The 24,586-nt window shown below is 43.9% G+C and overlaps 1 protein-coding gene across 3 annotated transcripts in view; it reads left to right on the top strand.

The window, feature by feature from the left end:
* Dgkg (diacylglycerol kinase gamma) overlaps window positions 1-24,586 on the top strand; it is a 212,595-nt gene that overhangs the window by 79,022 nt on the left and 108,987 nt on the right. For all 3 annotated transcript variants that reach the window (XM_057764140.1, XM_057764141.1, XM_057764142.1), the window contains 4 exons: window positions 6,365-6,535; window positions 17,254-17,303; window positions 21,194-21,268; window positions 21,906-22,028. In XM_057764140.1, the coding sequence (XP_057620123.1) occupies window positions 6,365-6,535; window positions 17,254-17,303; window positions 21,194-21,268; window positions 21,906-22,028 (419 nt within the window). The remainder of the gene's footprint in view (window positions 1-6,364; window positions 6,536-17,253; window positions 17,304-21,193; window positions 21,269-21,905; window positions 22,029-24,586) is intronic.

Here is a 24,586-nt window from a genome sequence, read left to right on the forward strand (position 1 = left end):
CGTTTTTAAACTTCCAACAAGGAGGCATGCTGCCCCAACTCCTTTTACCCAGGCCCTGGGCATGTCCAGAGAAACCTTCAGGTTGCATATCATGCCTTAAGGCCCAAAATAATCTTACAGGGTTTGCTTCAATGGATGAGGAGACAGTATCCAAGAACACACAGAAGGGAGGTCATGTGATTTGAGGGCAGCTGGACAGTAACATAGTGGAGATGGACATTCCCTGCTCACTCACAGTAGCCCTATCATTCTGAGTCTTGGTGATTTGCCATGTGCCGTTCATCTGCTTATGGGGAAAAAAAACAAGTCCTGTGGGTTAAACCACAAAAAGGCAATTATCTGATGTGCGACCCAGTGAGATTTTTTTTTCTTAATTTTTTTAAACTGGAGATTTAAAGAATAATCCATTTCCTGCTAGGCTTCCTTCAATAGATGGTTTAATTAATGCCCATATTTACAAAAAAAATAAATAACAATAAGAATTAGGACCAGGCAGAAGCTTCTCTAAGAACCCCTTCCTTCAAGAGGCAACTCCTAAACTCACTTGCGATCTGGCCATCTCTGGAAAACCCCAGACTTTCCTTGTCCAAGTAGACACCATAAAATGCTAGATCCTGACTGACATGGCCTCCACCAATCACACCTTTCTGTTCTCAGATGTAGCACAGCCCATCTCAAGTCATTGCTTCCCAGAGTAGGGCAGAAGAAAGAGTCTTGCACAGAATGCAGACATTGACTCCAAGTCCTCCAGAGTCCCTGTCATGGTGCTGGTTCACAATATGAAAAAGAAGAGTTCTGGTCCTTGGGAGTTTATTTGGTTTCTCAATTTGTTGAGATTTTTCAGGAACCCACAATCTTGACTATTTAAAGAAATACTCTGCTTTTTCCGTCTTTCCAGTTATAAAAGTAGTATACTCATACTGTAGACAATATGAAGAGTAATCTTCAAACTCCCCAAAAGAAACAACAACAATAAAGATAGTAAAGACTGGCAGTTGTCAGAGTTTAAGACAAAGAGTTGAATCGTCAAGCGCAGAAGAGCGGCAGGGTGGTGAGATCCCTCCTCACGACATCACAGCGATGGACATGTGTCCAAATCCTTTGTTCAGACCCATGGGATACACCGTTCCAAGAGTGGCTGCTACCGTGGGCTGTGGGTGATAATGACAGGTCGAGACAGGACCACAGTTATGAGAAATGCAGAACTCTTCGTGGCATGTTGATCATGGAGGTAGCTAAGTACCAAATTGTCTACAGGGTATGTGAGCTAAATCTCTGTACCTTCTCCTAGTTTTGCTGTAAATCTAAATTACTCTTTAACAAGTTTCATCTTTAAAAAAGAAAATTGAGCTCAACCATATTTGCAGTTAAATGTGTATGATTTCATAGTTTTACCCCAATAGGTTTTTTTACATGATTGGGATCAGGCTATATATAATTTTTAAGTTTGAATCACTTTTCACTTAACATTATAGTCACAAACATCCCTGTCACTCAAGACTTGGCGTGAACCTCAGTTTTAATGCAATAACCTCTTTTGAGAGGTTTAAACAAAAACAGGTTGAATCTTGTGCAAAGCCCAGTGCTAGAGTCCCCAGAGTCTCCCTTCTGCAGCACTGCCCAGCTGGACATCAACAGGTATTGCAGAGACAATGGGTGAAGGCAGGGTGGGCAGGTGCAGCCTGCCCTCAGTGAAGGAGCTTACACCAGGGCGAGCGCTGGATGAGAGCGGATGACTGGAGGATTGGGGATTTCCTGTGTGGGAGCATGAGAAGGAAGGATGCTAACGGAATCGTCGGTGTCTAGAACCTCCCTGTAGGAGTAAACTAAACCTTGTTATGAGCTAGAACTGTGACTCACGATCCGCCCAGAACTCTAATGACTGGACCATCTTCAGGAAGAAGTAATTCTCTTACATAGCGCAGCTGAACCGTAGGTGGCATAAATGATACAGGTTTGAAGTATAAAATCGAAAACTTCTGAAGTATGCGTGCATCTATAGAAGCCAGTAGAACACCAAGAGAATGAGTGCATCCACCATCCAGGATGAAGTCCTTTCTCCAGCCCTGCCCCACCCCAAGCAGCCTGTGGTCTGCCTTCTGTCGCTATGACTGTCTCTGCACCATCTGCACTCTGTGTGAACAGAACTGTGCACTGTTTCCATTCTTAGCTCTTATATCTGTTTTTTCCAGCATGACCATTTTGATATTTAACTGTGTATATTAATTGTCAACATATTTTGTTTGTTAATTAATATTCTAACATATAGAGTTTCTATAATTAGTTCACTTGTTGGAACAGGGACATTTGGTTAGTTTCCAGTTTGGGATTATTGCAAACAAACTTGTTGTAAATATTCTTTTATAAGTCTTTGTGGGGAGAACTTCCATTCCCCCTGAGCAAAGACCTTGGAATGGAATACCAGGTATCACATAGCAGGCACCGTGCACATCAGTTCAAACGAAATTGCCGACCTCGTCCCAAGACCATTGGGCTATTTACACACCTGGCTGTACGCAGGCCTCTGCCACTCAGTCCTTCATCGACATCATCATTTCTCCTTGCTCTAACACACGAAGAGCAGCTTCTCACTGTGGTCTTTTTTTCCTGGTGACTTCCTGTCACCTGCTCAGTAGACTAACGGTCATCTATGAACCATCCTTAAAAAAACATTCAAAGTTTTTATTTTACCCACTGATCCTCTCCCTGGTCCTAACAGTGTCTTCTGAAGAATAAAATTTTTTAGTATTTTGAAAGAATTATTGACTCCATGAGTTCGAGGACAGCCTGATCTAAAAAATGAGTTCCAGAAACCAAAGGCAACACAGAGAAATCCTGTCTCCAAAAAAAAAAAGACAAAATAATAATAATAATAATAATAATAATAATAATAATAATTTATTTTGCTTTATGTGAACTGTGCCTGTATGGATGGATGTTTTGCCTGTATGTATGTATTGTACCATGCTCATGTCTGGTGCCTATGGAGGTCAGGAGAGGGTATCACACCTATAGCTTGGGTAATCATGGTTGTGAATCACCACATGGATGCTGGAAACCAAACCTGAATCCTCTGCAGGAGTAAGCAACACTTTTAGCCCCTATCTCCAAAATTTCTTAATTTTTATGAAATGCAGTTCAATGCGGTTTGTTTGTCTTGTGGCTGATCTTTGCTGTTGTGTCTTAGAAATCTGCTGAACTCAAAATCAGAAAGAATGGTATCTTAACGCCATCCAGTCTTGAAGGTTCTAATCCTTTAACATGGTACCTATTTATTTAAGTCTCCGCTAACTTCTATCTGATATATTGACATTGTGCAACCTTTGCATCTGTGTTCATAAGGAATGTTGACATGCACCCTCTTGTGATGTCTTTGATTTGGGCCGTGCAACAACACTGCTCTTTTTCAGTGGGTTGGGTAGGTTTCTTGTCCTTTAAATTTTTCTTGGAGAATTTGTATAACATCCTTATCAGTTCTTCTTCAATGCTGAGTACAGTATAGACAGTTTTTGTATTTCACCAAATATCTTTATGCTTGTTTAGGGCAAAGTGAGAGTCTCTGGAAATAGTCACAAGTGTTTCCGTACCGTTAAACATCTAGAGCTGCTGCTACCTCGCTGTTGAGCCAGGTTTTTGGGGTCCTCAATGGTAACATGTGGATTCTAGGGTCTTCTACCCCATTGCTGAGAATGAGCATTCATCCTGACTTTTATTTTGATCCCAGAGTTTGTCCCTCTTGTCCTGCTTCTTCCCCTCCGCCCATCCCAACCATAACCATCCCATTCCCAGCCTCTGGCAGTTTCCTCCCCAGGGAGGGACAAGTCCCACTCAGTTATAGAACTGAAGGTGACCTTGTACATATCTATGTGTGGCTGTCTGTCTGTCTATCTGTTTCTCTAGGCTCTACTCTGGGCTCCCACCTCCTCCTCAACTCACAGAGAATGCCAGGATCTGCCAGAATGCCCCTCCCCCCACCCTGGTACAACATGGAAACTTCCTCCAAATGCTAAGATGCTAACCGGCATCTCGTCTCTCATTTGCCTCCCATTTCCTCAGGGGCCCTACTTGAAATATAACGTCCCATGAACATTTGCTACTGTCCAGGTACCAGCTGAGCCAGGTGGGACAATACATCTGGTCCGGTGTTACTCCGAGGTAGAGACAAAGTGGAAGCCATTGATGGTGTTCCAATGGATGAATAGCCTAAGCACACAGATGTAACTTGGGGCATTAGGGACTCCCCAGTACAAAGGACTATGTTCTCATTTGTTTTCCACATTTCTGGATGAATTTCCATGGCATTTCTTCCAGGGATAATTTTAGTAGTTTGGTTGCAGAAGTAATTTCATCTCAATCTCTCCCACCTCACTATTTCTCTTGTTATCTCATTCAAATTCTTTTTACCGCTTCCAGGTCACCTTAGAAGCTTTCCGCCCTTACTTAATAGAGGTTATGTCTTCCCGCAGCTCCAGTGTCTTGTCCAATAAAGCATTACCTTCAGACCTCTGACCCTCTGAGACTTCTGGGTGAAGTTTTCTCTTCCCCTGTCTTCTGTCTTCCATTCTGGGTTTTGGCGGCTCTGCCATGGTCTCTGCATGGTCCCTCTGTAATGCAGAGACCTCTCATCTCCTCTACAGTCAGTCTGGATGACAGCTAACCCCTTTCTAACTCACAGCCCATGCTACGGGTCTGGGCAGGTCTTCTCTCTCAGCTCTGCTGTCCCGGGGTGGAATGTTCCCTCCCATCGTGTGTTCTCTGAATAGTGTGAGGTGCCAGAAGGCACTGCCGTCGAGGCTGCCTCCACCTTTGTCCACGCTAACAGCGCTCACTGCTTGTTGGCATCACAGTGCCTCCATGGGCTTGCCCACTGGCAAGGGTTCTGCTTAGCCCATGGTCAGTTGTGTCCCGTGGGTTGTGCATATGCCTGTGAAAAGGGTTCTCATGGGTAAGAAAGTAGCCAAGCTGAGGGGAGAAAGAAGAAAGTACCTGAGGAAGCTGTCTTCGCATAGTGAAATGAAATCTCCAGTGTCCTCACTGATAATGAATTTTGTACTTCTGAACTAGGAGGCAGAGTGTGAGGGAAGCTTTTCCTCATGGAGCATTTCTGCATTTCCTTGGCAAATAGTTAAGGTTTCCTAGTTTCTGAAAATGGGATGGTTGTCAGTAGGGTTTTCCTTTTGGATATCAGTCTCTTCATTTGTCATTAACTATATTTTCAGAAATGAATTATGAGATACCACATCCTCGCATGGCTCCAGGGACTGACCTACTTGGGGCAGTGAGGAAATGAAGAAAAGACAGACAGACGCAGAGGTGCAGAAAAGCTAGGATTAGGCCATCTAGGCTCTGATGGGGAAGCCACAGCAGCCCAGAAGTTTTGCCAAGTGTTTGTCATCTACAGTTAAACAAGGATGTGGGGTTATTGCACAGCAGCTGATCAAGGGGGGTGGAGTCATTACCTCAGATAAACAAGGAGACAGGACTATTGCATATAGCTGAACAAGGAGACAGGCTTCACTAACTCAGTAGATGTGTTCTCTGTAGGGTAGCAATCTCCAAGAGGTGAACACAGTGGATGGACGACAGGGAACATCTTCTGCACACACTGTGAGCATCCACGTATGAACTAGTTCTGCACGCACTGTGAGCATCCACATATGAACTAGTTCTGCACGCACTGTGAGCATCCACATATGAACTAGTTCTGCACACACTGTGAGCATCCACATATGAACTAGTTCTGCATGCACTCTGAGCATCCAACATGAACTAGTTCTGCACGCACTGTGAGCATCCACATATGAACTAGTTCTGCACGCACTCTGAGCATCCAACATGAACTAGTTCTGCACACACTGTGAGCATCCACATTTGAGCTAGAGGAAGGCTCTGCATTGCCATGGGTCCTTGACACTGCTGCCTCAAGTCAACAGCGCACATCCATTATCTGGGGACGGCACATTCACTAAAGGCTTCTTCAGGTCCCCACTAAGGAAGGGTAGGAATGTGACAAAAGCCCACCCAGAATTACTTCTGCAGATGAAGTATTGAGCGCAGGATGGTGAGTGACATTTATCTGTCCACTGTGTTATCACTAGGAAGCACTGTCGTCTTTCCTGGAAACTCAGAGAATGAATAAACTTTCTGCAAGGACATACAGTCCTAAATGGATCAAAAAATGAAGCCATTCATAGAAAACAGTTACAGCCTGGATTTCTGTGACCATGCCATGTCCTATGTATTAATTACATTTTTCTGACACCCCTAGAACATTCTCTCCTCAACCACGGAGAAGCTGGGATCATAAGCAGGGTTAAAGTTTACTGACATGAAGGTCCTTAGATGCTCTCCTTTTGTCTTTCAGAGTCAAAGACGGCCAAGACACAAGCACCTCCTAAAGACCTAGAGACCGTGGCCCCATGGGAGGATCCTGATGCTCTGTCTTCAAGCCCAGATGCTCCCGTGGTGTACCTGAAGGATGTCGTGTGTTACTTGTCCCTGCTGGAGACGGGGAGACCTCAGGATAAGCTAGAATGTAAGTGCTCACCTGCCTAGGGCCTCAGCTTCTTCCCCGAGGAAGACCAAGGTTCCTGTCCGTCATTCCTCACATGCTGGAGTTGCACCTGGGCTCTGGGGAGGTTTCTCTGACTCTTTACTAGCGGTGGCATGTCCTAGAATCTACCCAGGATTGAAGTTGGGAAAGGCATCTGAGACCTTGGCCATTTGAAAGAGAGAGATTGTTAGCAAGGTTGCTCAAGACCGCTTTGTCTGGCAGGACCTTCTGGGTTCCTCTAAGCGGAAAGCTGCTGCTTCATCTTGATAATATTTTTTTAAGAAAAGATACTCAACATCTGATCTTCCCCTATGTGAGCCCAGAACTCCGTAACTATAGGATGTCCTCCTTTCCCTCCCTCCCTGTTCTTTACCATTATTTTATTGTATCTTATGTTATTTAAGACAAGCTTTCTCTGTGTAGCCCTGGCTGTCCTGGAACTCACTATTCAGACCAGGATGCCTTGAATTCCCAGAGATTGGCTGGCCTCTGCCTCCCAAGTACTGGTATTAAAAGCCTATGTCTGCATACCAGGAAAGCCCTCCCTGTTCTTCCTTCCTCCCTTTCCTCTTTCCCCTTCGTTCAACCCTTCCTTTCTTCCTTTATTCAGCCCTTCCTTCCTTTCTCCCATCTTCCCTCTCTCCTTCCCTCCCTCCCTTCTTTCTTTCCCCTGATCTCTATTAAGCCTCAATCTTGGTAGAGTTTATTTCCATTTCTTCACTCATCCTTATGTTCAAGCTCTTTGCTCAGCAGGAGAGTTAGGTTTGGTTTTGTGGTGCTTCAAAGTCAGTTTCAAAAACACCTTCAGATGCTGGGGATGGTGGCACATGCCTATGGTGAATCTCTGAATTCAAGGAAAGCCTGCTCGACATAGTGAGTTTAAGGCCAGCCAGGGCTGCGTAGTGAGACCCTGTCTTAAATATAATATTATATATATATATTAAATATAAAACAAAACAGGCCTTCAGGAGCACAGTAAGAGCTAGGCAGTTGGAGCCTGTGGCCTTGAAGAACTGTTCCAGATTGCTCTCCTGACCTCTAGAGTCATCAGCATGCTTTTCTGAGCAGGCAAAAGGACCTTGTTACAAAACTCATCTTATATCTGCCTCTCTTGGGAACTCAAGTAGCAGCAAAATAATAAATTTTGTAGTAAAAGTCAAAATTCAGTTAATAAGACTAGTCAACAAAGCTTATTACCAAGAGAAGAATGCCAAAGGTTAACTCTGCCAAACCCGAACTTACAAACTGGCTCCTTTGCTGGGCTTAAACTCTCTCCTAGGCTGGGGGAGTTAGGGATGCAAGTCTTCAGTGCTAGTTTGGTGCAAATGTAGCAGATTTCTGTTCTGGCTAAAGTTAAAAATGAAATATCGAATGATTTCCAACAGTCAGGGAGGGCTTTGCATCTTAGGCACTGTGTGTGTTGATCGCCAAGGTGGATGCGTCAGTTCTTCATGTCACCGCCGCTCAGACTGACTTTTTCCAACAGAAAGGGAAAACAATTACGCTTTGTTTTTTCAATATACAGACTTTTTTCTTCTCGCATACATTACATCTTGACCACAGTCTCCCCTTCCTCCATCCCCCCAGTTGCCTCCCCCTCTCCCTCTCCACCAGACACCCTCCTCCTCTGGTACCCTTCAAAACAGAGCAGGCCTCCCAGGGACATCAACTGAGCACAGCATAACAAGTTACAAAAAGACTAAGCACAGCCCCTCACAGCGAGGCTGGACGGAGGCAAGCCAGTAAAAGGGAAAGGGCCCCAGAGCAGAGACACCTCCATTCTCACTGCTAGGGATCCCACAAGAACACCAAGATAAACAACCATAACATATATGCAGAGGGCCTGACTCAGACCCGTGATAGTTGCATCAGTCTCTGTGAGCCCCTATGAGCCCTGCTTAGGTGACCCTGTGGGCCATCTTCTAGTGGTGTTCTAGACCCCTCTGACTCCTACAATCTTTCCTCCCTCCCCCTCCTCTGTGGGGTTCCCCTGGCTCCTGCCAGTGTTTGGCTGTGGGTCTCTGCATCTGTTTCCATCAGTTGCTGACACCTCTCTGATGACAACTGAGCTAGGGGCTGATCTGTGGTACAGCAGAATATCATTAATAATCATGTCATTGATTTTTCTCCAGTCATGTTTGGTTCTATCTCAAGTCTCTAGGCTATCCAGGCTCTGGATCATGGCCGTTTAGGCAGTGTCAGGCGTGGGCTTCCTCTCTTGGCATGGGCCTCTAGTTGGACCAGTCATGAGATGGCCACTCCCACAAGTTCTGTGACCCCATTTCCCAGCACATCTTACAGGCAGGACAGATTGTAGGTCGGTTTTGTGACTGGTTTGATGCCCCAGACCCATTGCCAGTAGTCTTGCCTGGTTACAGAAGATGGCCCATTCGGGCTCTGTATCCCCCTTTACTAGGAGTCTTTCCTAGGGTCACTCTCATAGACTCCAGGGAGTTCCCACAGCACTGTGTTTCCACAGTGACCCCCAAATGCCCCCCAATTTTAGTTGTCTCTTCCAGCACTCTCTCCCTGCATTCCCCCCGCATACACACTGCCTGATCACTCCTGTTTCTATCCCCACCCACTCTAAAAATCCCTTCCCAAGGAGAGCCTCTTTGGTATCCAGCCTCTCTGGGTCTATGGATTATAGCATGACTATCTCTTTACAACTATGAGTAAAAATACATATATCCACTTATGAGTGAGTGCATACCACATTTGTCTTCCTGGGTCTGGGTTGCCTTGCTCAAGATGGATTTTTCTAGTTCTATCCATTTTCCTGCAGATTTTATGATGCCATTATTTTTTCACAGTTGAGTAATATGCCATTGTGTAAATGTACTACATTTTCTTTATTCTTCAGTTGAGGGGCATCTAGGTTGTTTTCAGGTTCTGACTATTATAAAGAAAGTTGCTATGAGCATGGTTGAGTGAGTGTCATTGTTGTAGGTTGGAGCATCCTTTGGGTATATGCCCAAGAGTAATATAGCTAGGCCTATGGTAGACTGATCCCCAATTATCTGAGGAACTGCCATATTGATTCCAAAGTGGCTGTATAAGTTTGCACTCCCACCAGCAGTGGAGGAGTGTTCCCCTTACTCCACATCCTCTCCATCATCCAGCATGAGCTGTCACTTGTGACTTTCTGATCTTAACCATTCTGTCAGGTGTAACATGGAACTTAGTTGTTTTGATTTCCATTTCCCTGATGGCTCAGGATGTTGAACATTTCTGTAAGTGTTTCTCAGCCATTTGAAATTTCTCACTTGAAAATTCTGTTTATATCTATATCATAATTTTAATTGGATTATTTGGTGTTTTGATGTCTAGTTTCTTGAGTTCTTTACATGTTTTAAATTTTATCCCTCTGTCAGATGTGGGGTTGGAAAAAAATCTTTTCCCAGTCTATAGACTGTTGCTTAGTCCAATGAAGTGTTACTTGCCTTACAGGAGCTTTTCAGTTTTAAGAGGTCACACTGATTGATTATTGATCTTAGTGCCTGAGCTACCGGTGTTCTGTTCAGGAAGTTATCTCCTGTGCCAGTGCATTCAAGGCTATTTCCCACTAACTCTCCTATTAGGTTCAGTGTATCTGGTTGATCCACTTTGGACTTGACATTCAGTTAGACCAGCACCATCTGTTGAAGATGCTTTCTTTTTTCCATTGTGTATTTGTGACTTCTTTATCAAAATTCAGGTGTCTAGAGGTATGTATATTTATGTCTGGTCTTTGATTTAATTCCATTGATCAGCCTGTCTGTTTTTTATGACAATACCATGCAGTTTTTATTACTATAGCTCTGTAGTACAGCTTTAAATCAGGGTGATGGTACCTCCAGAAGTTTTTCTACTATACAGGATTGTTTTGCTATCCTGAATTCTTTCTTTTTCCATATTAAGTTGAGCATTGTTCTTTCATGGTCTGTAAAAAATTGTTTTGGAATTTTGATGAGGATTGTGTTGAATCTGTAGACTGCTTTTGGTAAGATGGCTATTTTTGCTGTGTTAATCCTACCCGTCCATAAATATGGGCAATCTTTCCATCTTCTGAGATCTTCTTCAATTTCTTTCTTCAAAACTTGAAATTTTTTCATACAAGTCTTTCACTTGCTTGGTTAGAGTTACCTCAAGGTATTTTATATTATTTGTGGCTATTGTGAAGGGTGTGGTTTCCCTGATTTCTTTCTCAGTCCATTTGTCATTTGTATATAGGAAGGCTACTGATTTTTCTTTGAGTTAATCTTGTATCCAATCACTTCATAAAAGCTGTTTATAGGAGGTACTTGGTAGAATTTTGGGGGCTGCTTATATATATTATCATATTGTCTGCAAATAATGCTACTTTGGCTTCTTCCTTTCCAATTTGTATCCCCTTGATCTCCTTTTGTTGTCTTATTGCTCTAGTAGAACTCCAGGTACTTATTGAATAGATAAAGAGAGAGTGGACAACTTTGTCTTGTTCCTGATTTTAGTGGAATTGCTTTGAGTTTCTCTCCATTTAATTTGATGTTGGCTATATGCTTACTGTAAATTGCCTTTATTATGTTTAGATATGTCCCTTTTAACCTTAATCTCTTCAATACTTCTATCATGAAGAAGTTTTGGGTTTTTGTAAAAAGGCTTTTTCAGCATCTAATGGGATGATCATGTGGGTTTTTTCTTTTAGTTTGTTTATGTAGTGGATTACATTGCTGATTTTCCTATATTGAACCATCTCGAGGATGAAGCCTGCTTGACCATAGTGGATGATCTTTTTATGTGTTCTTAGATTTAGTTCATGAGTATTTTATTGAGTATTTGCACTATGTTCATGAGGGGAGTTGGTCTATAATTCTCTTTCTTTGTTGAATCTTTCTGTAGTTTGGGTATGAGGGTGACTATAGCCTCATAAAATGAATTTGGCAATGTTCCTTCTGTTTCTGTTTTGTGGACTAGTTTGAGGAGTATTTGCACTAACTCTTCTTTGAGAATCTGGTAGAATTCTGTGGCCAAACTGTCTGGTTCTGAGCTCTTTTTGTTGAGAGACTTTTGAAGACTGTTTCTATTTACTTAGAGATTATAGATCTATTTAAATTGTTTATCTCATCTTTATTTAACTTTGGTAAGTAGTATCTATTGAGAAAATTGTCCATTTCTTTTAGATTTTTCAATTGGAGTACAGGTTTTTTAAAGTATGACCTAATGATTCTTTGGACTTCCTCAGTGTCTGTTGTTATGTCCCCTTTTCATTTCTGATTTTGTTAATTTCTATAACAAAATTTATTTTCTCTCTTGGCCTTTTAGTTAGTTTAGATAAAGACTTGTCTTGTTAATTTTCTTTTAAAAAAACCCAACTCTTTGTTTTATTAATTCTTTGTATTGTTCTCTTTGTTTTTGTTGATTTCAGTCCTCAGTTTGATTATTTCCTGCCATCTACTTCTCTTGAGTGAGTCTACTTTTTGTCCTCGAGTTTTTAAGTGTGCTGTTAAGTTGCTAGTATGATCTTGCTCCAGTTTCTTTATGCAAGCACTTAGTGCTATGAACTTTCCTCTTAGCAGTGTTTTCATTGTGTCCCACAAATTTGGGCACATTGTGCATAGATTTTCATTGAATTCTAGGAAGTCTTTAATTTCTTTCTTTATTTCTGCCTTGGCCCCGTTGTCCTTCAGTAGGGAGTTGTTCGGTTTCCATGAGTTTGTAGACTTTCAGTTATTTGCATCGTTGAAATCCAGCTTTAATCCATAATGGGCTGATAGGATGCAGGGAGTTACTTTAGTTTTCTGGCATCTGTCGAGATTTGCTTTGTGACCGAATATGTGGTCAATTTTGGAAAATGTTCCAGGAGGCACTGAGAAGAAGGTGTATTCTTTTGTGTTCGGGTGAAATGTTTTGCAGATATTTGTTAGGTTCATTTGCTTCATAACATCTGTTAGCTCCAGTATTTCTCCATTTAGCTCTGTCTGGATGCCCTGCCCATTCATGAGAGTGGGATTTTGAAGTCTCCCGCTATGGATGTATGAAGGTCAATGTGTGATTTAAGCTTTCACAGTGTTTCCTTCACAGACAGGGGTGCTCTTGCACTTGGGGCATAGATGTTAAGAATTGAAAGATCGTCTTTGTGCATTTTCTCTTTAATGAATATGAAGTGTTCTTCTCTGCCTCTTTTAATTAATTTTTGTTTGAAGTCTATTTTGTTAATTATTAGAATAACTACAGCAGCTTGTTTCTCAGATCTAATTTGCTTGGAAAATACTTTTCTATCCCTTTACCCTGAGATAGCATCTATCTTTGATGTTGAGGTGGATTTCTGGTATATGTAGCAGAAGAAGGGATGCTGGTTTTGCACCCATTCTGCTACTTTGTGTTTTTTTTACTGTGGAATTGAGTCCACTGATATTGAGAAATAGCAAGGACCAATGGTTGTTAGTTCCCATTATTTCATTTTAGTTGTTGGTTTGGTGATGGTAGTGTGTGTGTGCATGTGTGTGTGTGTGTGTGTGTGTGTGTGTGTGTGTGTGCCTTCTTTGGGTTAGAGCAGTATAAGATTATTTATTTCCTGTGTTTTCATGAGAAGAGTTAATCTCCTGAGTTGGAGGTTTCCTTCTAGTACCTTCTGTAAGACCAGATTTGTGACTAAATTGTTTAAATTTGACTTTATCATGGAGTATCTTGTTTTCTCCATCTATGGTGTTTGAAAGTTTTGCTGGGTATAGTATTCTGGGATGGCATCCATGGTCTTTTAGAATCTATAGGACATCTGTCCAGGCTGTTCCGGGTTTTAGAGTCTCCATTGAGAAGTCATGTTTAATTCTGATAGGTCTGCTTTTATATGTTAATTGGTCTTTTTGCTTTGCAGGTTTTAATATTCTTTCTTTGTTCTATATGTTTAATGTTTTGGTTATTATGACAAAGGGAACTTTCTTTTTTGTTCTAGTCTATTTGGTGTCCTACATGCTTCCTGTACTTTTATAGACATGTCCTTCTTTAGGTTAGGACAATTTTCTTGTATGATTTTCTTGAAATATTTTCTGGGTCTTTCAGCTGAGATTTGTCTCCTTCTTCTATTCCTATTATTCTTAAGATAATTCCTATTGGTTTTTTCATGGTATCTCAGATTTCCTAGATGTTTTGTGTCAGGAAAATTTTAGATTTAACATTTTATTTGACCAGTGTATCTATTTATTCTATCGTATCTTCGATTCCTGAGATTCTCTCTTCCATGTCTTATATTCTGTTGGTGATGCTTGCATCTGTATTTCCTGTTCACTTACCTAATGTAGGAGGTTCTTTTGTTCATTTGTTCCTTTAATTGGGTAATGAATAAAGAAATTGCTTTGGGCCTGACAGGGCAGAACTTAGGTAGGTGGAGAAGACAGAACTGAATGCTGAAAAGAAAGGCAGAGTGGGAGACACCTTGGATCTTCTGCCTGAGACGGATGCAGGTTAGAATCTTGCCAGTAGGCCACAGTCACATGGCAATACACAGATTAACAGAAATGGGTTAAATTAAGATATAAAAATTAGCCAATAAGAAACTAAAGCTAATGGCCAAGCAGTGTTTTAATTAATACGGTTTCTGAGTGGTTATTTTGGGGGCTAAGCTAGCGGGGCAGCAGGGATAAACAAGGGGCCCTGCTCCTTGTAACACTCACCCCGATTTTCCTTTTCCAGAATTCCCTTGGTTTGTGTTTTCTTTGTTGCTTCTATTTTCATTTTCAAGTCTTGAACAGTTTTATTAGTTTTCTTCATCTGTCTATTTTTTCTTGGCTTTCTTTAAGAGAAAATTTTTCTTAAAGATTTCTCTTTCTTTAAGAGAAAATTCTCTTTCTTTAAGAGAAAAATTCACTTATTCTAATTTTTTGGTTGTGTTTTCCTGGATTACTTTAAGGGATTTATTCATTTCCTCTTTAAGGACCTCTATCATCCTCCTCAAGTTGGTTTTAAGGTATTTTCTTGTGCTTCAACTATGTAGGAATATTCAGGGTTTACTGTAGTAGTTAGCTGGGCTCTTGTGGCGACATGTTGCCTTGGCTTTTATTGAGTATGTTCTTATATTGGCATCTAGACACCTGGGTTTGGGGTGATTATAGGTCTAGGTGCTGCTTTCTGAGTTTGTCTTTCTTGGGTAGGTGTTTTGCTTCTTGGTTTCTGGTCTTCTAGCTGGAGTCCCCACCCACGTTGGCCTCTGACCAAGCAAGGGGATTCCACTCAAGCTGGAAGCCGGAGTTCTGGCTGCCAGTGTGACTTCTGGTCCAGCCAAGAGTCCTCTGCTGGAGTTGCAGACTAGGCTATGGTGACAGAGAGGAAGGCGGTTGGGTGTTAGCTGGGCAAGCACTGAGGGACGGGGGCAGTCTGTAGGGGGAGAGCTTACCTGGAGTTCTGTCTAATATTTTTTAATATAGAAAATTTCAGAGAATGGCAGCGGGTTCAGTGAACACTATGTGTGAGCCCCCACAGTCAGTCACCACCATTAGTACTAACACCATCACTCTTGTTCTGGGAATACACCCCCTCCCAATCCCTCTGCTTCTGATTGTTTCAAAGCGGACTCTAGAATCACGTGATTTCATTGGGAAACAGTTCAGTCTATACCTCTAATATCACACTCGTCCTTAAGTGAAAACCCAACACTATTGTCACATTCAAATTCAATGCTATCACACTATTGCCAAAAATAGCCGGCTTTCACATTTCCCCCGGTTAACCGTGGATGCTCACTGTTTGCTGGGCTCACTTTCCCACTGAGCCCAGACACTGTCATCAACCATTATCTCTCTTCAGTGCCTTTGAAGTTTTGGTCCCTCTCCATTTTCAGCTAATATTTTCCTTTATAACCTTTGGTGCAGATAGGGTCAACTGTTCAGCGTTGTCATTGGTTTGGGTTTTTTATCCTATCAGTCTAAATCATACCCTCGTCTTAATGACTGAAACCAAGTGTCTCTCTTTTGAGAACTAAACATGCATCTTTCTGGAAGCCATCCCTGAAACTCCACCTAGTGTCAAGGCAAGAGCACCTCCCATAGGCGCAACACCATCTATTTATTTGCTAAGCATTGTGAATCCATCTTCTCACTTTTTGTCAGCCTCATAAGAACCTTGAAAGGGTTGACATGCTTATCTCATTTCATATGTGAAAAATTATGGAAGGGTTAAAAGAGACGTGTCTGAACACGGGTCACATGAACCCATTGTCCTGGAACAATACTAGTGGACGCACTGACCTTCGTTCTATCACACAGCCTGTACTGTGTGCCCCTGGCTGGAATATTCTCAAGAAGCAGAGAGAATGAGAAGGCTATGACCCTACTTTTAAAGAACTTAAAACTCTAGTCAGGTACATACCAGGCAGGGGGGAACATACACGGTGCAGGGCATTTAAGACATCTGGAGGCAAATGATCGTCTAAGAGTAGCATCGTGTGAGCAGACAGCTTGTCCTGAGTGGTGACCGGGACTCCCGCAGGGGGTGCACAGAGGAGAGAGCAAGGGTGAGCGTATAAAACATGGCATGCAAGGGAAGAAATGTCTAGCTCGCTCGCTGCCCTGCTTAATTTCGAGATCACAGTAACCCAGAGATCACATCTCGGCATTTTTGGGTGAATGTAACTGTGTTGGTGAACACTTAGTCTTTAGTCCCAATCCTTTCCAGACCTCCCCTGTCTACATCACCTCCCTGTGGCTAACAAGATAGTTCCAAGCAGCATGCTGATGCTTGCTCCAAAATCCAAAACTTTTGAGACTTTACTTACGTCATAAGTAGAAATTTTCACATCTGACCTCATATGATTGATTGCAATCAAAATGGGATACGCTAAAAATATTACCTAAAATTTCCTGAAGGCTATACATGGAAAGTATATGAGAAATATAATATAATATTGAATTTTGAATTAGATAATGTCCCTTTCCCTAAAATATTTAATTATTTATATGAAATACTTCCTAATACAAAAAATTCTACAAATCTGAAATGTTCCTGCTTCTAGCATTTGGGATAAAGGGTGATTCAGAAAATTCAACATCTTGAATGTCCCGTGGCCCCTGCAGCAGCAACTGCTTCACGTCATTATTGCATAGGACAGGGCCATTATGATTAAACACATACAGCAGTATCTGCTGCCTAAGATATATCATATGTAAATGTTCACTAATAAAAGAAAATGAAGAGAAATAATTTATCAAATGCTTTCTGCCTTTCAGACATATCAATTGCCATAGCCATTAATATTAATCCCTATGATCCCCTAGAAGAAATATTACAGTTTCCATCTTACGGATAGTGTGACTGCTCCCAGAAGGAGAATAACTTCCTTGCTATCCCAGAAGTGGTCGTGCACACCAAGATGCCAGCATGCCTGACTCTGCACTCGTCTGTGTACAGTAGAGGCGAAGGTCCCGCCCTAATTTTGGTGCCTCCGCCCACCCAGCTGCTGGGTTTTTAAGTTGTGTCCAGGTGACACCAAAAAATATGCATGCTCTCCGGGGAGTCCCACTTGTGACCTGGATCTCATGTGCCACAGAGTCACTGCCCAGAAGGGTCCAAAACCCAGGGGGCTTCACTCTTCTCCCTTGCTTCACCTCTTCCCTAAGGAAGCCATAAACTGTCCCTTAGAGGGCTAGCTGACTGTAACAGTCCATCTAGGCTAAAAATGGGCGTAGCAGAACATCAACCGTGCTGATTCCTGGAAGGCCCCTTGGGCCTAACCTGTGTGTTTCTTGCAGTTATGTTTCGTCTCTACGACTCTGATGAAAACGGACTCCTAGACCAAGCGGTAAGCTTTCACTTCAACAAAGCCCTGGGGAAAGTAGGGGTGTAGTGACAGTGATGGGAGCATCCAGACACCCCAGTTCCATCCCTACAGGAATTGCGGGTCTGGCTAAGGGATGCAGATCATGAACAAAGTTCCTGCCTGCTGTTTCCCAAGAGTCAGCCTGTGGAGCACAGACTCCAATGTTCCTTCTTCCATACTGAGAAGCCTAGAACTACACAATATCAGGATAGGGAGATATTTTCTATTTTCATCAAATGTAACTTCCCTTGAAATTTCCTGCTGGGACCCAGGGGTCAAGAGTGGGGGAGCAGAGAAGCAACAAGACCAGGGCAAGAGGAGAAGAGGAAGGTTACTGGCAAGCTTCCTCTCTACCCAAGCTTAGGAGCCTGCCCCGTCCTGTCTGTTCCGAACCCTATGCCCACACCTCACCCCTTCAACAGGAGACAAGAACAGGTCAGAACCAGAGAGCAAGAGGAGGGCTAGAGAAAGAAAAGCCCAAGAAAGGAGACCTTGAATTCAAGCTTCGTGGTCATGACTGACCACAGCAAGGCTCTGAGATTGAAGTGTGTATGGCTAACTGAAGCCAGAAAAGATAAGGAAGGAAAGAGAGAGGGAGGGATCAGGGAGAAAATGAAAGACGGACAGAGGGACAGGGGAAATAAGTCCACTAGGCCAACGAGTCATGCCAACTCTCCCTACCCTGGCATCCTGTGGCCTCGCCAACACTGTTGTGTTGCTGGGGGTTGTGGTCTTCACTGAGACAAGCGCAGACCCTGGAAGATCACAAGCATCCATTTGCTAAGGGTTTACAATGTCTGGTGCTACTCAGAGAGCCTAGGATGCGTTATCGTGATCAAATGACAGCATCCTGTCTCCTCGTGCGGCTTCCATTCTAGTCTAGGTATCACTACACAGTATCGGATACCTGCGGATCTGGGCACAGTGAAGCACACCCGAAATCCCAGTGTTCAGAAAGCCAAGGCAGGAGAATCATTTGTACCTGTCTCAAAATAAAAGGGGGTAGGGCTGGGAATATGGCTCAGTCAGAGAGCATTTGCCTAGTCTAAGAATCAGTTCAGTCCCAGCATTGCAAAAAATAAAACCGTACAGTAGAAAATACATATGCATAGACTTCTGTGCATACTGGGTAGATTCTGTTAAGAAGAAAAACAAAGGAAATAGGAAATATTGGAGGGAGTTGCTGCCTTCAGAAGAGTTGTCAAGAAAGGCCTCCCTGGAGAAGGGGCACCAGAACAGAGACTTGGAGAAGGTGACGTCTCGGGGAAGAGCCCTCTAGGTAGAGGATATTGAGTGCCAATCCTGATGCATTCCCTGAGATGCTGGAGGATGCAGTGGAAACCGGGCTAGCTAGAGAAGAGCAAGTGAGCAAACAGAAGCCGGAATGAAGGAGCAATGAGAGCACAGATGGTGTGTGTGAGTGAGGGCAGGGCGCCAAGCACATGAGGTTTCCCTTAACCTCAAGAGAAATGAGAGACATCCAAGGTTAGGGACATAAGTGACATATTTGGACATCTCAGGCATCATTCTAGAGACCACATCAAGTAGGCCACAAGCAGGTCCACCAGACAGAGACCTAAGGAAGCAATCAGGGCACAGACCTGCAGGTGGAACACAGTACTGCAGGTGGTAACCGGTTCAATCCGGAACGTATTTTAAGATAAAGCTGGCCGACAATCACACGTCTCAAATGAGTCCTCTGACTCGACTTCCCTCCTGGAATCCCTGGCTGATGAGGTCCCAGCTCCTTTGTGAACAATCCCAGTGGCAAAGAAGTCATGTCTCCACAACAGGTGTGCCTCTGCTGGGAACGAGCTGGACAGGGCTTCCCGCCTGCTTGTCTGTTTACTGGCCAACACTCAGTACGCTGTTCTGCCCTCCTTCCCCAACCCAGGAGGGGATCAGAATAGGCTCCCTTCACATTGTCCCTTCCCTGCATCCCTCAGCTTCCTGCTGCCCTCTGCTGCTAACCAGGCCAAGGGAGACACAGTGCCCTTGAGTATTTAAAAGTGCCATCACACACCTTACACAAAATCTCCTCCAAACCAAAGGGTCCCCGTTCTGCATTGTTCCTCCTTAGCTGCTTAAAACACCCACACTGGACAAGCTCAGCTTGTCGGCACCGTTATTAAAACACAGCATACAACAGAACCTGCCCATCCATTGCTTTACAGATGTGGCTCGGCCAGGGTAGGTGGGGACCTGCTTCTTCCTGAAGCTAGACCACTCTAATGAGTCTAATTCTCGGTTCCCACGCCACATTATCGCACAGAACCATGGACCCCAGCAGACTCACGCACTTTTCCATTAAAACGTCCTGCCCACTTCACTGCACTCATTTCCTGCCCATCCTGTGGTTTGGCTGGAGGTCACTGTTTCCCTTTGAGTAAAGTTCTGTTTGTTCACATGCAAGAGGCTGGAACAAGCGGATCACAAGTTCAGGTCCAGCATGAGATGGAAGAGGAGAAGACTAGAGGGGCGGGGGAGAGAGCAAGACAGTGAGAGGATATATATCTGGGTCAGGGGCTGCAGAGATGACGCAGGATTTATACTGTTCTTACAGAAGAGCCAAGTTCAGCTCCTCGCTTTCATGTTGGGCAGCTTACAGTCATCTGTAACTGCAGCTCCAGGAGATCTCATGCCCTTTTCTGGCTTCTGCAGGTACCTGTGTTCACATGCATACCACACACACACACACACACACACACACACACATTAAATATAAAATGTATCTTTAAAAGCTAATGGCTGTTGAGGCTTGGCTTGCTTGACTTAGCCCTAAATTCTGCATGATGGAAGTAGCACTTTTCAGTCTTCAGTTTGCCTACATCATCTCCTAGAACAACCTCACTGTGCACATCTTAGGTAGAATTCAAACAAAGACACTAGCTGACACCAGATACTTTGCCAGCACAGTGCAGTGTTTCCATGGCTCCCTCTAGGCACTGACTCACCAGCATCTGGCATGTTGGTAAGAGACAGGCCTTGGTGCCAAAGGGGTAAATCCATCAGGTAAACAAGCCCTCAAAAACCTCCTATTTACCAAATTCTAGGCTCAGGGTTGAGTAGAATACAAAGGAAAGAGGAGATACTGAAATAAATCTAAATCAGTGTTTGAGCCAAGACCAATGCAGGACGTGAACCTGACTCCAAAGGCAGACAGATAGAGCCCTACTGCTGAGGTGTGGGAATAGAGAGTAAGTGATAAGAACAGCAAAGAGAGGCCTGCCTTCGCCTGCATTCACAGAACTTACAGGAGAAAAGGGAGGGAGGGACAGAGGAAAGGAGGAAGGGAGGGAGGGAGAAAAGGAGGAAGGGAGAAAAGAGAAAGGAAGGAAGGAAGGAAGGAAGGAAGGAAGGAAGGAAGGAAGGAAGGAAGGAAGGAAGGAAAAAGAAAGAAAGAAAGAAAGAAAGAAAGAAAGAAAGAAAGAAAGAAAGAAAGAAAGAAAGAAGAGAGAGAGAGAGAGAGAGGAGGGAGGGAGGGAGGGAGGGAGGGAGGGAGGGAGGGAGGGAGGGAGGGAGGGAGGGAGGGAGAGAGAGAGAGAAAGAATTCAAGATTCCCTGTGGTTTTCGGGTCAAAGGACAGAATGGTGGGAGGAGGGAGAAGCTTGGAGTCAGTGTTCCAGGTGCTCTGTGCGGCTCTGGCTTACACATGCTCTGTAAGCATCCACTAGCCACCGGCCTTTGTGGTGAAGACAAGAGAAAACCGCTGCCCTCATAGGATGGTAATATGTCACACCAGCTTCCCTCATCTCCCCCCCCCCCCCGCCTTCCCACCAATTTTGATTTTGAGTTTGCTCTTATTTAGATTAAAACAAAAACAACAATTTTGGTTTTCTCCCTTGGATGATTTCTCTCCTGATATTTTCTAGGAGATGGATCAGATTGTGAACCAAATGTTACATATCGCGCAGTACCTGGAGTGGGATCCCACGGAGCTCAGGCCTGTGAGTTTCTATAAGCACAGTTGACTCCAGGGGGAGCCTCCTCGAGAGAGAGTGGGGCACACCGGGGATGTGGGTGCAATGGTTAGATGTTTGCTTGCGGTGCTCCCAGACAACCTCCCCAGCAGCTTCTTTGGAGACCTATGCTTGGACCCCCCATTTCTCCAACAGGGAAGATACTCAAGGCAGCAGGAGGAAGTGTAGACATGGGAGAAATCACAGTTCCCCCAACCTTGCCACCAGAGACAGTTTTCTGAGAGAAATTCATAGAGGTTAGAGCCTCAAACAGTTTGGGGGAAAGTTGTCAACCATCGGCTGCTAGTGTTAACCGCACTGGCGGGTGCCGTGTACCAGGTGTTAGATTAAACCTTTTTCATGCATTTCTGTAAACACAGCAGTATTATTTCTGTTTGAAGATGAGCGACCTAGAGCCCAGAGAGATAGCGTGAGCCACCTAAGGTCAGGGCAGGGCAGAGTTGGACTTAGAACCCCAGTGTCCCCGCTTGTCCTTTGTCACTTTGATCACTCTAAGAAGGGAACAGGGTGAAACGGGAACTGTAAGACAAGAACAGAGAGGACACAGAGAGCAGAGGCATCGGGAAAAGGGTGGGAATGGACCACTGCCCTTTGCATTTCACAGATCCTGAAGGAGATGTTGCAAGGAATGGACTACGACAAGGATGGCTTTGTGTCTCTACAGGAGTGGGTCCATGGCGGGATGACCACCATCCCATTGCTGGTCCTCCTGGGAATGGACGACTCTGTAAGTCAGTGCACTCACGTTCAATGTCTGGGCTCCATATCGTTGCCAGTGTCTGCTCCAGACTTCCTGATAGGCAAGCCATGCACTGCAGGCTGGCTCTGGGGTGCTCTGTATTTTTTCCCTTTCACTTGCTCAAGCCCAAAATACATTCTTTCACCTAGAAACACTTTGATATGCTGTTATTAAAAGAAATTTTCTGTTGTGCACACTGTAAAGGAACACAGCATTTGCCTGCAAGACACATACTCAACCAGGCCAAGTGCAGAAGAAACTTCAAGGAGAATCTCACGTTTCATCAAGTTAGGTTGTAAGATGCTAGGAAAGGGACTAATCAGAGGGCTCTGCACACAAAGGCACCAGCCACCAAGTCTGAGAGCCTGAGTTCGATTCCCAGAACCCACATGGGGAAAGAAAAAGAGTAAGCTTCCTTGTCATCTGCCCTCCACATGCCATGACCCAAATGCTCACCCTTTGCCAATAAGTAAGCGTAATTTAAATTTTTAAAATTAAAGGAATTGGCAAAGGAAGGAAGGGAGCAGGGGAATAGTGATCTGCTGAGGGGCTTTCCTAAGTGCACTCTGGTTTAGCAATCAAAACAGATAAGGTAGATCTTTCTATCCCAATTTGTATAGATGGAAAACCGAGGTTCTGCGCAGAAGAGGAGTTAGATTTTGCACCTCACTCCAAATTCCCCACACTTTTCAACACCTTACACCTTGGTTAGAGTAGGAAGGAGAAACTTGGAGGACATTTGATTTATCCCTAAAGAATAAGCAAGATCTTGATATCTTATTCTGTCTCCTATTTTGTGGACATGTGTGCATGTGCGTGCGTGTGTGTGTGTGTGTTGAACCAAATGCCTCACACATGCTAGGCGAGCACTCCCCCTGGTTTATATCTCCACCTCCCCTTTTTACTTCTCATTTTTGAATCAGCTCACTCCATGGCACAGGCTGGCCTCAGACTTGCTCTGGAGCCCAGGCAGGTCTTGTCGACTGAACTTGTGGTCCTCCTGATTCAGTGTCCAGAGTAGTTAGGTGTACAGGCCCGCACACCAGGTCGGGCTTGATAACACGTTCTGGCTCTTAGGGCCGGAGATGTGCCTGGAAGAGTCCTCGGTGAGTCCTGCTCTTCCGGTCTACAAATGGTCTGGCGGGGTGCAGGACTGGCCCAAGGGCACATGTCTAAGCAGAGGCCCAACTGCCACACTCAGTTATATGTGGACCTTCATGCAGTGACCTCTTGCTACACATACGAGAACCCACAAGAGCCTCAAGAAGCAGGGCAGGCTATTGCCATCACTCACTTGGTACTGGATCAAAAGAGGAGTTCAGCTTGGTTGCTATCCCGATACACTGGTTTGGTTGCTGGTTTGGTTTGTTCTCATTTGAAGGAACAAAACTGAGACCTTTTAAGCACAAGGAACTAATTTCTGTTCTCCTCCTTGCATTGACCATGCTAATGTTCAAAGTCCCACCAACAACTTGTATGGAAAGAGTCCATGCTTGTGGAGGCAGCAGGTAAAGCCTGTCTATATCTTCAGCATCCTTTCCAGCATTCCCTTCAAATCAGCCTTGAATAAAACTAGAATTCACATTACAAAACGTGGGAAACAAAAGAAAATGTAATTTTATTGATGTTAATCAAAATCCTTTTAAATCTGTTTAAGTGTGGGCTAAACAAGTTCTCTCATGAGTAACATCCAGGCTTCTAGAGGAAGCCCATCAATGTCTTGTATGACCTGCTGCTTTCCTGCCAAAGTTCTCACTCACAAAGATGACCTCTGAGAACACAGAGCAGGCAAATGCAGCAATGGGGCAAAACCTACCCAGAAATGAGCAAGCCACACGATGGCGCTATAACCTAAGCAGAAGCTTTTTTTAAGCCCCTTGGTGTATTTGCTTCTTAAAGGGTTTGGGGGGAGAGGTACACGATTAAGATAACAGAGATGTTTGCAGATTAAATGAAGGTCCTTTAGTTGGTGAATAAGCAGATCTGCTGACAGGGTGCTGAGTTTCCTTCTGCCCAGGGAAACTCTTGTAGAAGGTAGTAGAAAAAAGCATACATTGACTACTGACTGTCAGTCATTCTTCCTGTGGCACTGACATAGTTACAGAATTCCTGAGTCTGTCTTTTGGATTTTGGTTTTTGGTTTTTTTTGTTGCTATTGCTGTTTTTGTTTTTTGGTTGTTGTTTTTTTAATCTGTATACTAGTAACAGACTTACCGCTCTTCCACACTTTCATGTGCCCTAATATTCCATACAGACTAGGATCTGGCAGGGGACTAGAATAACATTTATCATCATCATCATCACCATCGTAAGTCCTAGGGGCAGATATCTGCCTAAGGGATGAGTCAGCTGGTCTTTTTTGTGAACTGCTACCCACCCACAAATCTGCATCCTGAAGTGGAGACCCTTGGATAAAGGGACCTTAAGTTGGTACAACTGGGGTCTTGAAAAGGGTCTTGAAGTACATAGGATACAAAAGTCAAGGGAACAGATAAGAATTTGACAAAGAATGTGGACTCCAAGGACCACAATCTAGGTCCAGCAGC

The sequence above is a fragment of the Chionomys nivalis genome, chromosome 3 (assembly GCF_950005125.1).
Source record: "Chionomys nivalis chromosome 3, mChiNiv1.1, whole genome shotgun sequence".
In the NCBI taxonomy this organism is placed as follows: domain Eukaryota; kingdom Metazoa; phylum Chordata; class Mammalia; order Rodentia; family Cricetidae; genus Chionomys; species Chionomys nivalis.